This window comes from Cladophialophora immunda (assembly GCF_000835495.1).
Source record: "Cladophialophora immunda strain CBS 83496 unplaced genomic scaffold supercont1.1, whole genome shotgun sequence".
Lineage (NCBI taxonomy): Eukaryota > Fungi > Ascomycota > Eurotiomycetes > Chaetothyriales > Herpotrichiellaceae > Cladophialophora > Cladophialophora immunda.
Window position 1 is genome coordinate 5,268,385 of NW_015622541.1, and position 16,977 is coordinate 5,285,361.

Genomic DNA, 16,977 nt, shown 5'->3' on the forward strand with positions numbered 1-16,977 from the left:
CTCTCTTCTCATCCTCGATTCCTTTCAACATCACACCGCGCTTGATTCTTGCGATCGTTCCTATATCGCGATCACCGTCGTGGGGAAGAATGGGGCCGCTCCAGCATACCTAGGGCAACTAGGAACAGCGTATCGGTCGAAGCGCACAGAATGGGCTCGTCTCAAAGGCGAGACAAGTCGACCTGCCTTCGCACCAAGACAGGTTGTCTAACATGTCGCCTGCGAAAAAAGAAATGCGACGAGCTGAGGCCAACGTGCACCGGCTGCGCTCGCAATTTCATTGACTGCCAATGGCCGGTCCCGGCGAACCCAGACAAGAGCTCCAAGAGAACGAAACCAGACTCCGGACTCGCGAGGCGGAAGGACAGGCAGCCGTCGTCAAGGAGCACGACTGCCAGTGCAGGCGTACACGACATCGTCGGCCAACCAGGGGCAATCACGTTTATTTTCGACAGATATTCCCCGAAGCCGCCGGGGCACGCGCCCTCTCCTTGCCCAAGTCCAGTTGGCGGTGTTGACCTCCATGACAGCGACGGGGACGAGAAGCCCGGGTCGATCATCTTCTGGCAACCACTGACGGCGTCCTTCCTTAGCACCGAGCGAGCTCTTCTGCTCAATTCCAGCTCCATTCTGTTGCTCCAGCACTATCTGGAAGCCACATCCACTTTCCTGGTGGCCAAGCCCCTCTCGAGCAATCCATTCATCACGCTGGTGTTGCCCCTGGCCTACTCAGATGACCTGCTCATGCACGCTGTGTTGGCCTTGAGCGGGACCCATCTCAGTTACAAGAAGCGCGATGACTTGAAGATCCAACTGGCGACTCGCCAGCATTATTCGCTGCTTCTACGGAATCTCCGCTCGTTGTTCGCGGACGAATCTTCTCATGACGATGTTCGCAGGACGCTGCGCCTCCTTCTGGTCTTGGTTGTGCTATGTCACGTTGAGGTACTCGATCCTTCATGCTTGGTCGACAAGGAGTGCAATTGCTGACGTTGATCTTCAGGCTATCTCTGGTGAACCACACGGTGGTATCTTTCCGCACCTATGGGCGAGCCGTGAACTTGTCCTCAAACTCCTGCAAGAGCCGCAGCGGACACTTCACGATGACATCAAGTTGGTCAAAGGATTCGCGCTGGAGGTGTATTTTTACTTGGTCTTGGTGAACAGCATCACACCCTACGGCCGCGACAAAGCTCGCGTGCTACCCTTCGACTCGTTCTGCTCGTCCCTGGACTTTCTCAAGGAATACGAGACCTTTGGAGTATTTTTCAGCTGTGGACAGGGTCTGTTTGAGATGATCTCTCAAGTCTCCATCTTGGCGACGAAGAGACTGACAGAAGAAGAATCTGGCGTGAACAGCCCGGAAACCCGAAGGGAGTACGAACTGCTGATCGACACAATCACCGAATGGCAATCCCCTCCGGTGGCGCCCGAAATGGCAGAATGGCAAGCGGAACATGTCTGGACTGGAGAGATCTACCGGCAAGCTCTCTTGATGTTCATCGAGACGTCCATGTGTGGTTCCGTCGTCAACAACCCCAAGGTCATTGTAGCGATTCAGCGCCATATCGACACGGCATTCCCGCTGTTTGTGCCCGTGGCCAAGTCGCCCTTCATTACCATATTGCTCTGGCCGATTATGATTGTCGGGTCTTGCCTGATCAGCCATGACCAGCGGCGAGAATACATCCGACTACTGCGGACGAAACCCAGGGTCGACATCTCCCAAGTGAGCGAGGCGGCAACCCTCATGGAATATTTGTGGGAAGACGACGACGAGCGCGCTTACGGGCCCTTTGGTCTGGACTTTGTCATGAGGAAGCACCACATCAATTTCAGCATGGCCTGAAGTCGCAGATTGCACGCCCCATCTTGCTGCAAGTTGAGGCAGAGTGAGGCGCTGAAGGCGACCATGACCTCATTCTTGTGGGATGCACTAGTTGGTCCGTGACAGCGCGGCCGAAAGACAGAATCTGTAACAAAGCGCCGGCTGAGTCGGACGACCGTGTCTGTGACGTCGGGCGCCCAGCCTGATGGCGCTGCCGTGTTAGAAGCTACTGACAACCAGAGAAGAAGGCAGAGGCGAAGTATGGTTAGCACCGTGGGGGTTACACGAGTCTTGCCCAGCTCTCTAGGCGCCGCAACTACCCATGTAGGAAGCCATGAGCTGGGCGTCGACACCAATGCAGCAATACGAGCTCACCGATGAGTCCCTCGTAATTCAACTGTCCTGGCGGTGGGCTTCTACTTCAAGTCATACGAAGCACTTCAAACTCCACACCTGACCCTCGAGGACTAGCCAAGCCTGCTTTAACCCGAGCGTTAACAGAGCTTCACTAAGGCGTGGTGAGGGCCAAATTAGGTCTCAGCAATCGGCTTGACTTGTCTCTCCGCTAGGCAGTTCTTTCAGACGAGAACCCCTGCCCTTAAGCAACACATACATATACTCATAGGAGAGAAGCTTCATTCTGTCATACAAGTGAAAGTAGCTGACCAACCCAACTACTACTTGTAAAAGCCCATCTCGACGCCACAGATGCACGCTAGTCCTTGAAGGGACGCTTGCATCGATATGACTCTTTATTGTCTATCCGCGCCGTCCGCACGTTCAGGCTGGAAGAGACATAAACAGCCATGCAATCAACAAGACAAAACTCAAAAAAGGCACAAGGGGTGTGAGATTCCAAACGGCACCTCATGGCACATTCCACGGTGATTTCCCATCTGGAGGATGGAAAGGTTGAGATTACCACGGAGCGGCTTCTGCTCCGCGCGGCTAGGGAGGACGACGTGATGGGCGTGTATGAAGCATTCTCAGACCCGGAAGTAATGCGATATTGGTACGTGAGGACCCCTTCCGACATATCAAATGATCCCTTCCCAACTCGCATCTCATGGAAATTGGAAAAGCACCCTGCCCCACGAGGATCCATCGCAAACCCAGTCCCGGCTCCAAGAGATGATCGACTCCCCAACGAACGGCACAACCAACTTTATCATCGCCCTCCGCCCCGACCGCAATCACCCCATCGGCATCGTCGGCATCAACGCCCCGGAATCCCACGAAATCGGCTTCATCCTCTCCCGCCAGCACTGGGGGACGGGCATCGCGCAGGAAGCAGTCAGCTGTGTGCTGGGTTATCTGTTCGGGGCCAGGGGGATGGACGAGGTGATTGCGGAGGTGGAGCCCAGGAACCGGCGGTGCGTGAGGTTCTTGGAGAGGCAGGGGTTTACGGAGAGCGGATTCACGGAGAGGATGTGGGAGGTCGGCGGCATTTGGTGGGATTCTCTGCAGCTGAGGTTGAAGAGGGAGTCGTGGGAGCAGAGAACGGAACCTGAGTCTCTGAACACCGAGACTGGTCAAACTCGGTAGTAAGGTGCACCTCATCCGCTCGGATCCCCTCTCCCTTTTTTGTCTACAACTACAAGAGTCATTTGCAGGGTAGCGTCGTGGGATAATGATATACCTTCAGTGACCGCCCAGGGCACTCCCATCGAGTGAACAGTAGAACTTCGCCTGTCAACCAGCAGACAAGAAACAGCACCCAGCAAGGCGCCACTGTGCCCTGAGGCTATGTCCCATGGGAACATGCGACCCGGTTTTGGCATGAGACGACCCAGCGAGCTAGATACCTCGGTAGATAAGAAATGGGTACAAAGAGATACATACACACACACCCCCACGCTAGAAGGCAACCAAGCGCTTCCAAACCGTCGCCTAAATCCTTCTAGGCTTCTACCTAGAGATGCCGAAAATGAGGCTCTGGGCCGGTTGTTTTCTTTTGAAACCAGGCAACGACACTCTTGGCGGGACGGTTCGCATTCCAGGTCGAACTAGTAACTTTCTTGATATCATGCCTGGGCCACGGGATCTGATTTGTCAAAACCTTGGTCCTTCGGGCCTCTCCGATGAGGCGGCGCTGCCACAAATGACGATGTCGATGGGTGCCATGACTCGCAGTCTCAACTTATATGAATCTCCCCCCTATTTCCTGTTCATTCCCTCGGGTTTGGACCTCTTTCTTTCTACCCGATAAGCCCTGCGAGAGAGACTTACCCTACAACACCCTGTGAACCGCAGCCAAGGCGACTGACAATAGTCTCTTGGCCAGCCGCGCACGCCTTCACACGACCACATCACCAAGGAAACCCATCCCTACGGATCATATGCCCGCAGAGAGCCTAGACAGCCTTCTCATATCCTTCGACGACTTCCAGCGATACAATGGCCACCATGCCATACACACTCTCGAACTTCCTCGCTCGCCCCACGACAATTCCACAATCCCCGTCGACCCCAAAGCCACTCCTTACGATATCGCGCAATGGCTACGGCACCCAAGTCCAAAACCAAACTCGAGCGATGCCACCATGAAGATTCTGCTGATCCAAACCCATAACCAATCCACTGCAAAACGACCACCAAGCCTTTTGTCTAACTCTATTGCCTCATCTCGACAACCACCTCCGACCCAGACTTCCCAGCATCAGAAGCAGGCCGGATTTGTGATTGACATCCTTACCAATCTCGACCTTCCGCTAGCCGCATTCGGGGCCTACTTGAAGGCTCACTTAACTTTTGTCTGTGTCCCTACCTTTTCATCGAATTCTCAGTCTGATAATACCATCCGAAAGACATCGACATCATATTACTGTTCTGGGACTAGTTGGACTGTCACGTGGTCTCATAACCGCGCGACCAATCATACTGCAGCTGTCATTTGGCATCGTGAAGGTGACGGAGATCAAAGAAAGAATGAGGTTCTTACTGACCTCCTTCGTCTACAAACCCACCTGTCTCATCCTATGCTTCTTGGTTATATCAAAACCAAAGTCTCGTTGAGTTTCACTTTCGATATGTTGGACGACATGAATCGAGAAACTCTCGCTCTCGAACAGGAAATTGGGTTCCCTACTTGGAACTGGGTCCTTGATAGGGTCGAACCTGGACGTGGTGTCGCTGAAACACACGATCAAGCTGTCGAGGGATTCAACATCCTTTCAGGCAAGCTTACAAACATCCGCTTCCGACTCAAGACCTTCCAGCAACAAATCAAGTTCATTTCAAGGTGTAACAATCAATATCGAAAGTCTCTTGACCCTTCAGCGCCAAATTTTCAGTCAGCCTGGCGTGAGTGTAAAGAACTCGACCATTTCATGAATGTGATGTGGGATTATACCTTCATTCACCTCTTTGACGCGGACTCATTAGGCGAACGTCTTCATAATGCCATGTCCTCTGTCTTTCAATTGACGACGCAGCGCGATTCCCGCGCCAGTCTTGCCGTTGCCGACATCAACAACGAGCTCGCGTGGCAAGGGAAAAATACCAATAAGGCAATGAGGACAATTGCGTTCGTCTCTCTACTCTTTCTACCGGGAACATTTGTCGCATCATTCTTCGATACTCCCATCTTCAATTTTGCCATGCCGCAGGATCATAAACAGGTTATCGTGCCTGTGCCTTTCGCGATATACTGGACGGTGAGTATTGTGTTGACTTTTGGTTTGGTATTGGCCTGGGTTAGCTATCTTCGACGCAGCAAAGAGATGGATCTGCGTGAACGGGAGATTGAAAGAAAACAGTTTCATGAGAGGATCAGGAGGCGGCAACCAGGTGGTCCTGTGGCTATGTTGTTGGAGGGCAGAAACGTCAGCGATATGAACTATAAGGCAGTCGAAAGACGGTCCACCTGGGAGCTCTTGACGAGGAATAGGTCGCGCAACAGCCACAATGCGAGAGATGGCGCGAGAGGGAGGAGAATCCACGAGGAGCTGTATGGAATCCCACTGCGACAATCATACGCAACCCCAGAAATCGGCATTGGGCCAATGAAACCGGCCTATCTCAACCCCAAAGGAAGCGACGAAGGCGGCTGGCCGTCAGCAGTCTAGGGAGCTTGAATTGATGATTGAGGATTTGCAATGAATTTTCTCTCGGTGAGGTTTCGAGAATGACGTCAGAGGGTGCTGTCGGAGCTTTTGGAATATCCGCTATTCAGTATACGATGATAGTGATGATGATTATGATGACCATGATAGGCAATGAAGTGTTGAGTGAGAAAGCAGTTGCGGTTCTCAGAATTGCTGACGTCGCTGCATTGTCCCTGCCAAGCCCGCGCCAAGGCTCCAGATCTCAATGACAAGGCTGAACAGCTTCAACTTCCCCCCCTTTTCGTCCTCGCCTCCTCCACTCCTCCACATCCTCCGCTCTCCGTGTCATTGGCTTTCCGTCCTGGCGTCATGACTTTTCAGCTTCCACGTTTCCCATCCACACAATGCAGGAATCCTTTCAAGCACGGCCCAGCAACCGAAGTGAAGTCCACGTACCCACCTTCATCTTGTTGCTCTCAAGGTTCCCCTGAGGTAGCAAGGTGGTCTATCATTCGGCATGTCCCACGGAGCGAATCACAGTCCACCATCACTTAGTCTCCGGCAACCTCACCTACTCATCCTACGACCCAGGTCAATGCCCAATGCTCACGGTGTGTCTCAATTCATTGCCTTCCTACAGCTCGCAGTCTCCGGGACTTTAGCCGTACGGCGCTGAGCTGCTTGGTGATTGCGGCGGCTTGCGTCTAACTTGAGGACGTCCCTCGAAAATTCCGATATTTGGTGATGACAATTTCGGTGATGATTTCTGCATGAAGCCTTTCTACTATCGAAGCAGAAGGAGCACATGGCATTGTGGAATGTATGCTACCGGGGAGTTTCATCTTGTCTCTGACCGCCTCCCAGAAGGTACTTTGTTTTCTTCAGTTCGCACGGGCCCCTGCAGCTGTTGCATTTGCCTGATTGAAACGGCTCTCCAGTTCCGCACCATGGGTCCACCTTATCATGACGTCCTGTTGTTCTTTGACCTGGTTCGATGCAGGAAGTGGGGGATGCATCTTGTTCTCCTGGTCAGACCTCCATAATCTACAGCGCCCTGTCTCTTAAGCGATCGCCAGGCTCCAGTGCCAGATCGCACTAACATCTCAGATCTGGAGGTTCTGGCCTCGCGAAGCCAGCAGGTCACGCCGTCACGACCTGAGAGATCATTACACTCTACACAGTGATCGGTGCACTAGCTGCCTGTTCCTGAAGAAACAAGCATTGGTCTAATGGCTGACAATTGAGCTCACCGCTTTGTTTCAGATCGAAGATCGATCTGCAAGTGACCAGGCACCGGCGATGCATGAGCCAAGTCAGCACGGACGGAGTCTCGAAATAAGGAAAACGATGATTCATCAAGACACGATTTCAGACGAGTTCTGCTTTGAGCGAGCTGAAGTGATGACGAGATCGAAGTTGCCAACAGGGCACTGTTCATGCAGAAGGGAGAACAGGACCGAAGAACAACGACCAAAGGAAATAACCCGACGTCATGATAGATGCATTGACGCTTCTCCCGGGCACAGGCCATCATCAGATCCTCAGGCTGAGCCGAGAAAAGCGTGACAGGAAGAGCGATCATTTGTCTATATAAACAGTCGTTTCCTCCCGGTCTGAAGCACATTTCCCTCATCATCAAACCATCATCAGCAGGAAAACAGCTTTCAACCTCACCACCACAAACCAAAACTCCAAACAAACCAACCACCATCAACATGTCTGACTACAAGCCAACTGGTACGACTAATTCCACCCAACAACACCCCATCCTCCTCCCCCCGCATGATCTGGAGCTCTATCCGGGGCACCCTCTAGCTACTGCTTCCTTTCAGCTCCTTATCTACCCCAACATATCCATGTGTCTTCCTTCCCTTTTACTCGTCGTTATATCCTCACCCCATCTCAATTTTGGAAAAAAATGACACGAAAGCTAACTGTTCCCTCCTCGTTTGCAACCCTTAGAACACGACGGTCTCCGCAAGGACGGCCAGCCCGACCAGCGCGTCAACCAGCCCGGCTTCGCGCACGGCAAAGTGGACCCGCACGAGGCGGGCAAGAAGGGCGGCCACTCCTCGGGCGGCGGTACCTCGGACTCGTCCAGCTCGGGCGGGAGCAGCGAGAACCCCCAGGGCGCGTCCCACCTCGGCGGCGAGGGGTTGAGGAAGGACGGAGAGCCAGACCAGCGTCTGAAGATGAACCAGGACTCTTAGGAGTGGGATTCACTGGGTCTGGGGATACATGAGTGGATTTTGACAACACTATGGATGCGAGCAAAAAGGATGGAATGGGCGGGAATTCGCCTCAACTTTGACCAGAACTAATTGTCATCTATCAGTATATACCTAAACTCCCCAGTCAAGCAACCATAGGTAGATCTAGAGGCTACATTCAGAATAAACACTGTCCCAGTTTCCTCGACAACGAGATATTTCTGCTCCGAAACTTTGTCTCAATGTTATTGTTTTTGCTCGACATATACAACCTGAAACAAACATGATCGAGAAGCTGTAAGCCTGACAAAGAAGATATTTGATTGTGGTATTACAAAATTGAAAATTTAATCCCGTCCATTGCGGCCATCTCAATTCATATTCCCGAGGCAATTCTCATGTTCGTTTCCCGTAGGTGCCTCATCCTATTATACCTGTACTTCCATCAGTCTTGCAATAAACATGTTCCCTTGTAGTCTTGGTCGGCCATTCAGCGCCATTGCTAAAACTCTCAATTCTATCTTTCATGCATTTTCATCCATCCTGCATATACCGTTGAAACGTTGCCTCCCACGATTGCTTGCCGCCGAGAGAGAGCTAGAAATACGCTCAAAACAATGAAATCAAAATTCATAACCGTAGGCCGACTCTGACCAATGGATTCATCCATCTAGGTGCCGGTGTAATCCTGAGGAGCTGTGTTCGCAAACACATAGTTTTTAGGCTTCTGTTGAGCAAGTTGTTGCGCAACATGTGCATGTTCCTCTTTTTGGTTTGGAAACTCTTGAATATAAAACTCCGTTTTCTTCTGTTCGACGTGAGATACAAAGTCCACTTCAGACTTGTTGTCCGAAGGTAGGACAAATTGTTGGAATTGGCCGCTGAGTCCATCACATTGATTCGGAAAACCAAGAGAAGCAATGTGTGTCACAGGAAATGATGGTATTTCCGGCGATGTTAGGGGGCAGTCCGACCAGCTGCTGTTGGTAAGTGGTCCAGCTGAGTAAGGAGGTGTGTAATCGGTGAATGCCGCATATTGCGGAGGAGCAGAGGCAGGCGGAATGAGAGATTGTTGCGATTGCGCTCTGCTCATGAAGGCCGCCATCATCGGTGTCACCGGGGGTGACGCTGCTGCGATCGCAAGGTTTTGAGGCGGACGCATGGAATATTGATTGGACATGTCAATGGCTTGCGCAAAGAATGGGTTCTTTTCCGGATCAATTACATAACCGCTTGGCATGTGGTCTGGCGACAACAAGGGTTCTGCCAATTCTCCCAGTGGTGTTGTTGTCATTGCTTGTTGAGCCATTAATTGGTTCAAAGCCTCTGCTTCAGCAAAAGTCGAGGCACACATGGGCGACCTTTGAGCCGAACTGGCTTTCCGGATTCCTGCATATCGCGAGTGAAGGCTTTGACCGGCCGACTTAACGTGTCGAACACCATGTGGTGCTTGAGGGCTCATGATGCCCTGGCGAAATGTGGGGGAGGCCGATGTCATGGCTCCGTAGGACCGGCTTCGAAGCGAGGCTGATGTCAAGGCTGCGGGTCGAGGTCGCTTTCTTCGTGCGGCGATGTCGAGAGGGCCACTCTGCGGAGGACAGATCCCCTCCGAAACTCGCTGGTCTGGTAGCATGTTGGGCGCATCGCTTGCGAGAGCAAAGTGGCTGAAATTGGTCGAGAGATCCTCCGTGGTCGATGGGCGTCGCGAACCAGGATATGAAGGCATAGTCAGACCTGGCGAGGGCAGTGCCGTCATGGGACTCTGGTGACTGTGCATGCCTTTCGGAGTAGCAAGGGACTCCCGGTAATCTTCAGGCGTCACTACAAAAGATTCTTGCCCATAGTCCGCCACTGGGTCAATGGTGGTTGGGTCTTGACTGGGCGTCTGTTCTGCAACCTCATCGCCGAAGCCAAAGTCAAAGGAAGTATCCTGAAATGTGATCGGAGAGGGATATGGCACGGTTCCAGCAGTCCGATTTGGCCAAGTTGGCAAGCTAGATGTCGACGAAGCGGTGTGTGAGTCGTTTAGTCGAATGGGGAGCTGCATCGATGCAGTTTGCGGAGGAATCTCTAGAGACGACATAGCGGTGGCTTGCGGCTGAGTCACCTGCTGGCCTTGCGCTGCTTTGGCCTGCCCCAGAGCACGCTGCAAAGAGTTCCAACTAGCTTCCTTGGGGTTCTCGACGACCGTAACGGGCGAAGGTGATGTTTGTGCGGTGGAAACTGATGCTGCGGCTGAATTCGTGCTTGACTCCTTTGTTGGTGAAGCAACAGAAGACCTGGGAGAAATAATTTCTCGCCTTGAGATTTCAGCCAGAACAAGGTCCTTCGGCTCTTTCGAACCAGGCTTGGTTGCTGCATGCTGGGCTTCGTATTCTTCTTGTCTCTTCTGCTGCTTTGCCTTTGCTCGACGATTCTGGAACCAATTCTGCATGCCAGTTAGCCAACAATCCGTGCTCATGCAATACAGTCGACACATACCCCGACCCGGTTAAGCTTCAAGTTTGTCTGTATAGCCAATTCCCTCTTCAACTGGGAGCTCGGCTTGTGATTTGCTTGAAAATGGGCTTCCAGGATTTCAGCTTGTTCCTTGGTGAGTCTAGGGCGCGTTGAGATCTCCTGATTCTCTCCAAACTCATCCTGCATCATGCCCGCATCCGCAAAATCGGCATACTCTGCTCCGCCGTAGGGCATATAGAAATCGTCAACAGGCTGCTGGGCGTGAGTCATGAAGGCTTGATACTGGACTTGCGGGTAGATGAACTGTGACTGAGGCTGGGAGGCAAAGGCAAAAGCATTTTGTTGCATGTAGTCCATATTGGCTGCTTGTGAGGATTGATAGGTCAAGACAGGATTCCTTCGAGCAGGTTCTTCGGCGGGGAGTCGAATATCGCCTGTTTGGTTTGTAAAGCCGCTACCTCTGTCCCCCAGATAGCCTACTTTTCGAGCAAAAGCAGTTGAAGCCAGTATATGCGCAGTCGTGGGATCAAAGTGCTCAGGCGATTGATCAGGCATGCGGCATTTCTATTGATGAACAAAGGTTCAAGATCAGGTATTGGCCAGGGCTCGAAGTCAGTAGCAATGTTGGACTGTCTGAGAAGGTAAGGAGCGACTGAAGGTGAGAGACACGGTGAAGGAAGTGAGTTTGTCCCAGTATACGAGGAGAAGGAACGGATAGGCGAGGAGATGTGTAGGAAGGCACGAGGACGACGGCGCAGTCGGTTGCTGGGGGTGAGGTCTGCTGTCGACGAGAGCGACACAGTGAGGGTTGAGGTGGTCCAGCAGTGGTACAAGACAGGACGATGGAGCTGTTGATAGATAGGCTCGATAGAAGTAGACCAAGAGGAGCAAGACAAGTGGGCGGACTCGGGGGATTTTTAGATTTAGAGGCGGCGGTCGCGAGGGATCAGGCGAAAGGTACGGAGGGTACGTCGCACCCTTTAACGAGGTTCCAAGACCGGGGGAGATGGGAAAATTTGAATCGAGGCGCCGAAGGGGCGTTTTGAAGTTCAATGAGGTGGTGACGGGAGAGTGACACGGAGAAATCGCTGGAGCAATCGAAGAGGATGTCTTGATCGCCCTTGGCCCAGCACACAACAAAACAAGATGTCTGTGACCATCGAGAGCGCGCTCTGGATCTTTTGATCAATCGCGATGTGGGAGAGAGGAGACTCACTTTCTTGCAGAGCAACAAGAGACAAGCAAGCCAGTTCCCCACCGCAGAGAATCGTAGTGGAGGAACCAGCAGCACTCAAGCTCCTGGTAGACGACAGGGGCGTCAGGGGATCCATGAAGCGGAGACGAGCCAGTCAGCCACGGCGGAACCCATTGTGGGTGGAGTGTGTAGGCTAGCCCTCGACCTTCAAGGTTCCTGGTCGCCCCTACCAGCGTCAAGGTTAAACATGTTTAGAGAGTTGCAGGTGGTGAGGGTTGAGGGGTGGCATACTCGTAGGCGCTGGGAAGGGAACCAAAAGGTGAACAGAAGGACGTGTAGACAGTCGAGTCCCCCCCCCAAGCTGCACGCTGGCCTGCGGAACGAAGCGCCCTCGGACAAGGAACCAGTCACTGAATCGACCAACCGACCACTGAAACCACGTCAGACAAGCGATTACAACCACCCCCCAATTGCCCTGCTCCCCCTCCTTCGGCTGTTCTTCCCTACAGCTACTGCTCGCACGTCTCTTCGGAGACAGCCATCTGCGCAGTCCACTCCCCCAAAACCTACTCCCACACCAAACAGATTGACTCTCGTCACTCCCGCGCTTCTGTGTTCGTTGCTTTGATTTGTTTTTTTCTGCTGAGTTCTCGACCTGCGTTGACTTTTCGATAGTTGCCGCCTCGTTCCGGGGAATGGGAACGTTGACAGAGATCCCTGGCCTGTCCTGGTCGGCGCCAATGCAGGAACAGTGTCGACAACAAGGAATCCCCATGCTGAGACTCAGCCAGTCTGCGGTAGCAATTTGAGCCCAGGCTAAGTAATCATGCTCCACCTGGTCCCTTCTCACTCCTCAATCACCCTGGCCTCTTCCCGGCCAACCTTTTCACCTGAGCTAACCCCTTCTGCGAAGGTCTCAGCCCAGAGAGCCTCCTGTGCCACAACCATGCACCAAACGAGGAAGGTCGTGGAGGTGCCCTGCCAGTGGCAGCACCGCAAGCCCCGAACCCTTGCTGAGGAGGCGTTCGAAGGGAGATGAGCCGAGATGAGATGTGGCCATGCGCAGGATTAAAATCACTGCCGAAAGACAAAACCCCAAAGCACGCTCCTAGGGCAATTGGATTTCGTCTGACTGTGCCATTATGATTTGGCCTGGACCCGGAGCGCCTAGACTGTTGTTTTGCCCCCCATCTTCTCTTCGCCAGAGTTCCGAACTCCCTAACAACAGGCGACTGGCACGTCATCATTTGACAGATCTTGACTCTCGACGCGTTCGACTCTCGGGTCCAGACTCGCTCGTCTCTCGATTCTCCTTTGCCTGCTCACGAAGCTAACCATAACATGTTGTGAGGCGATATCGATTACACGCGATCCGGGCGCCTCGCCCATAGCTTCACAGCCGTCGAAGACCTTCTCAAACAACGACCTTTGCAGGCCCTGAAGATGAGCCGATATTTCTCCCAGTTACCGGACGACGAGCACCTCCGATCATGATCCCCCAGCTGCGAGAGTAGACATGCAAATCTTTGACGATCATCCGTCTCCAAATGGATGGTGATCCTCAGTGAAGGTACACAAGCTCCCGTCTCCGAATCTTTGGATCTTGGCCCATCTTGACTCAAAGCGCGTCCCTGTGCTGCTTACCCCGTAGCCAGAGACGCATAATACAATCTGTACCTGCAGATGTGGCGGAGGATCCCGCAGCAACCAGAGGCAGCTGAACCCCCCAGTCCACCTCCTGCACAGGTAAGCCGAAGCCCACTTCAGCCGTCCACTCAGTGGCCGCCATGCCAAAGTCACCCTATCACGCATATGCATCACGAACCACCACCATTGCACCACTCAGACTTGGCCGTTACACGCTCAGGCAGCGAGGTGCACGAATTTTGTCCTCTTACACGTCGTCTTCCAGACGCGCGACAACCTTCAAACTCCCTCGCTCGGCGTGAAATGAGATGGAACTCATGCAGGGGGTTTCTTCCCTAAACCATCGTCTAAACTGCTGATTGAAAACCCTACGCGTACGATACGTGCTTTGCGGCACAATGTTATCCCTTGGCTCTCCAGCCCTTGAAATCAGCCCTCACAGGCCCTTGAAGACGAGCTGACATATGCAAGGAACCTGGGACTTGGAAGCCGACCACAGGGAGCACAAGATCAAAGACAGCAATTTCGCATCGCCCCAACTGGCTAGTGCTGCCTTCAGCCTTCGTTCAAGTCACCAGAAAGAACCTGTCAGCCTTGGGGCACTTTACTACCTGGTTCCGTTGCCCTTCATTCCTTGCCAACCTCGCCTGTTCGCATGCGAGACTCCTTTTTGATCTCGGTAGCGCAAGCTCCTTCCATTCTCTGTCTGGACGGTCCTGGACAATGTTGTTTTGGAAGCTAAGATAGGCGACCGATAGCAGTTATTCTCCGCCGCTCCTCGAGAAATCTTCCGGGCTTCTCGCTTGACGGTGAGCCCGTTCTGTGCGCCTTGAGCCTTGCTGCTCCGGCATCCACTGTCAGGCATGCCTACCACTCGGGCTTTAGCCCACTAGCCGAGCCTCGTTCCGCATGGCTCTCTTTTACCTTCAGGCTCATCCGGCCCTAAGGAGTCTCGCCTCGACTCTGTTTAATTTTCCTCCCTCCATCGCCAGAGCCAATCCGCTTTCCACGTTGCACATCGACGCATTTCTGGGGCGTCCCTCGCCGCAAAGCCAGCTCCATGCCTTGGCCCTTTGTGCCGTCGACGACGACCTCCTTCGTCCTCTCACTTTCGTTCTTGATGCTGATTGCTTTTCCATTCGAGACATCAGTACAAAAATAGTTTTCTTAGCCCTTCAGCATCGCGACATAGTATCGCCCCGGATACTGAGAATAACCTTCGCCGCCACAGAAACCTGCAATCATGGGGATTCAGCATTTTCAGCTGTGTAACCATGCAGCAGCTGCTGTTTGTGGACAAGTTTCCTCTGGGTGCCAAGTAAGCAGTACAATACTACCGAGTCCTCGATGCACAAAGAACCGGCTCTTTGGTAGGACAGGGTAATTACAGCATCAATGTCAAATCCACGCTCCCGGACGGCTCGAGTGGTAGCCATTGCCGGGCCTTTTCTCCTCTTCAGGCATCTAGCGTCACACATCCCCCGTGCGACTTTTCTTCGATGCGTTGCAACCCCTTACTCAGTGTATTTTGCTGACAGCTATGGCCGTCCTGGACACCGGAAATCATGTGATGGGTTTTCCGCACTTCTGCCGCCAGGCAGGCACTACCTTGGTGCTCGTGAAACGAGCAGCATGGCCACCTCGAACGGAATCGAGATGCAGACTGCACCAGAATTGTCGTGCTCTGTCCACAGTGCCCTCAGCGACACACCTGATAGTGCACTTCCATTGGCACGAGTGAACTATTCTTCCGCTAGCTCATGGAGTTCACAGTTTCGAGAGGGTCGCGTGAGACGTGATGGTATTACAATATGTCCGGTGACCATGGACAGCTCTTGATCACCATAGGAGTATATCTCACCACAGCATGCTTCGTTCAGAGAGCGGAGCAACCAACGTTTCTCACAGGCACATGGGAATAGACGTGGGGCAGTGGTCGAACATTCACCCTGTCAGTCGTTGGAAGTCCCGAAGCCGGAGTGATGTATCTTACATTGGCGTTGATTGCGCTGTAATGGCTGGGGAGTTCAGGCTGGGTTTAGGCATCAGGTGTTGACTTTATTTATGCCGACTGTCCGCGAGATCCTGTGGGGTTGGCGCGCCGCTGTGTTCTTGAATAGGTATGGGAGTTGAACCCAAATTGGATGGGCCGATATACTCGTCGTGAACAGAATATGGAATGTGGGAGCGCAGGAATTCTTGCGAAGCACCACACTCCACCTCTGGACCATGCGGATGAAGGTAAGGGTTGGGCGACGGCATTGCGCGTGTCCAGCGCCAGCTTTAAAAGGCGGTATGACCGCCCTATCTATTGTCTATTGGCGGCCTTAGCCTGCAAGCTCTCTATACGACCAGCTCCAGATGCCCGAGCTCCAAACGCCATGCTGAAAAGAATGCTCCTCCGTGTCACAAGTCGGTCAGCAAAGGGATCACGATCGACCCGTCAAGAGGCATCGACCAGTCCATTAATGATCTCAACCTGCACCACGCCATCTTTAAAGTTCTTCAGTTTGACACTTCTCAGATCTTCCACAATCCAATCCGCTCCAGCCTCTTTCAGCTGACCAACAGTATGGGTGGTGGCCAATCCTATGACCTTGAACCCGGCCGCTTTTCCCGCGCGGACTCCCGCTGGAGCATCTTCGAAAACGATCATTTCGGCTGTGTCAGGGAGTCCTAGGCGTTCCCGACCCAGTAAATAGCAAGTCGGGTCGGGTTTCCCGTTCTCGACATCCTCTGCCACGACGGTGGTGCGTGGATGGGCGAGCTTCAGCACCTCGATCCAGCCCTTCACGAGCAGTCTCGTTCCTGAAGTGACCACCGCCCAAGGCACGTTGACGTCGTCAAGGCTTTCTAAAAGCTTGCGCGCCCCAGGGATTTCCACAGCATCTTGGCCGAATTCTTTGGGGATAAGGCTCTCTTGATGGATTATATCTGCCAGTTGTTCGTCAGTGTGCAATGAACTACCCGGCAGGCCTATTCTGAGGCGCTCAGAGACGATTCTTACATTCCCAATTCGCTTTCGACGGGTCGTACATCTGAATTACGTCGATACTCCTCCGTCCGTGTGAGCTGGCGAGGATAACGTTGGGATCAACGCCCATGATTTCACCTTGCTTGTGCCAGTGCTTGATGATTGCTGCTGTGCTGTCGATGACAGTGCCTGTCAAATGGCTTAGTTGCATTCCCTTGCGAACCCGACGAAGCCTCCATACCATCAAAATCCAGCAGGAGGCCTCTGGCTGAGGCGACCTCCGGTGGCGCGGAAAAATTAGGTTGTTCGACTGAGCCCATTGCAGGTGCCAACTATGCGTGAACGAAAAAGCCGTATGTAGAAGGAGGAGAACGGGAAGCAGTGTGCAAGATAGGAAATATATACATCCATTAAAGGGCTCATCTACCTAGAAGTTACTGAGAGCCGGTACGGAGCATATATACTGAAAAAAGACCAGGGCGTGAGATGTGGTTCTGAAGGGTTCTTCCGGGGCGGCAGGATTACTTGATTGGGGAGCACTCCCACCCAACAGAGGCGGTGTGGCCTAATTGGGGAACTACAAGTCGACGACAGTCACCCGAGCATCTTCGCTGTCG

General features: G+C 53.0%; 5 protein-coding genes across 5 annotated transcripts; 3 read left to right on the top strand and 2 right to left on the bottom strand.

Annotated features, from left to right (window-relative positions):
* Nucleotides 1-2,601: 2,601 nt before the first annotated feature.
* On the top strand, nt 2,602-3,497 carry PV07_01537 (uncharacterized protein). The gene is made up of 2 exons (XM_016388069.1): nt 2,602-2,840; nt 2,911-3,497. Exons 1-2 carry the CDS (start codon nt 2,698-2,700, stop codon nt 3,371-3,373), a joined length of 606 nt encoding a protein of 201 aa, XP_016254997.1. The 5' UTR covers nt 2,602-2,697; the 3' UTR covers nt 3,374-3,497.
* Nucleotides 3,498-4,057: 560 nt separating this feature from the next.
* Nucleotides 4,058-5,895, top strand: PV07_01538 (uncharacterized protein; the record flags this gene model as incomplete). Its single annotated transcript, XM_016388070.1, has 1 exon — nt 4,058-5,895. Exon 1 carries the CDS (start codon nt 4,168-4,170, stop codon nt 5,893-5,895), a length of 1,728 nt encoding a protein of 575 aa, XP_016254998.1. The 5' UTR covers nt 4,058-4,167.
* Nucleotides 5,896-7,115: 1,220 nt separating this feature from the next.
* On the top strand, nt 7,116-8,279 carry PV07_01539 (uncharacterized protein). The gene is made up of 2 exons (XM_016388071.1): nt 7,116-7,611; nt 7,837-8,279. Exons 1-2 carry the CDS (start codon nt 7,590-7,592, stop codon nt 8,082-8,084), a joined length of 270 nt encoding a protein of 89 aa, XP_016254999.1. The 5' UTR covers nt 7,116-7,589; the 3' UTR covers nt 8,085-8,279.
* Nucleotides 8,280-8,300: 21 nt separating this feature from the next.
* Nucleotides 8,301-11,802, bottom strand: PV07_01540 (uncharacterized protein). The gene is made up of 2 exons (XM_016388072.1): nt 10,566-11,802; nt 8,301-10,512 (listed from the first exon to the last, which is right to left on the bottom strand). The coding sequence occupies exons 1-2, from the start codon at nt 11,097-11,099 to the stop codon at nt 8,755-8,757; spliced, it is 2,292 nt and encodes a 763-aa protein (XP_016255000.1). The 5' UTR covers nt 11,100-11,802; the 3' UTR covers nt 8,301-8,754.
* Nucleotides 11,803-15,556: 3,754 nt separating this feature from the next.
* PV07_01541 (uncharacterized protein) lies at nt 15,557-16,807 on the bottom strand. Its single transcript, XM_016388073.1, has 3 exons — nt 16,602-16,807; nt 16,394-16,549; nt 15,557-16,320 (listed from the first exon to the last, which is right to left on the bottom strand). The coding sequence occupies exons 1-3, from the start codon at nt 16,678-16,680 to the stop codon at nt 15,830-15,832; spliced, it is 726 nt and encodes a 241-aa protein (XP_016255001.1). The 5' UTR covers nt 16,681-16,807; the 3' UTR covers nt 15,557-15,829.
* Between the last annotated feature and the right edge of the window lie 170 nt (nt 16,808-16,977).

Excerpts from the sequence above, each read along its gene's own strand:
- PV07_01537 (XM_016388069.1), top strand. The coding sequence starts at position 2,698 with ATGGCACATTCCACGGTGATTTCCCATCTGGAGGATGGAAAGGTTGAG. Across the intron at positions 2,841-2,910 it reads CCGGAAGTAATGCGATATTG|CACCCTGCCCCACGAGGATC; the intron begins GTACGTGAGGAC and ends AAATTGGAAAAG.
- PV07_01539 (XM_016388071.1), top strand. The coding sequence starts at position 7,590 with ATGTCTGACTACAAGCCAACTG. Across the intron at positions 7,612-7,836 it reads GTCTGACTACAAGCCAACTG|AACACGACGGTCTCCGCAAG; the intron begins GTACGACTAATT and ends TGCAACCCTTAG.
- PV07_01540 (XM_016388072.1), bottom strand. The coding sequence starts at position 11,099 with ATGCCTGATCAATCGCCTGAGCACTTTGATCCCACGACTGCGCATATA. Across the intron at positions 10,513-10,565 it reads TGAAGCTTAACCGGGTCGGG|AATTGGTTCCAGAATCGTCG; the intron begins GTATGTGTCGAC and ends ACTGGCATGCAG.
- PV07_01541 (XM_016388073.1), bottom strand. The coding sequence starts at position 16,680 with ATGGGCTCAGTCGAACAACCTAATTTTTCCGCGCCACCGGAGGTCGCC. Across the intron at positions 16,550-16,601 it reads CCTCCTGCTGGATTTTGATG|GCACTGTCATCGACAGCACA; the intron begins GTATGGAGGCTT and ends GCCATTTGACAG. Across the intron at positions 16,321-16,393 it reads GTCGAAAGCGAATTGGGAAT|ATATAATCCATCAAGAGAGC; the intron begins GTAAGAATCGTC and ends AACAACTGGCAG.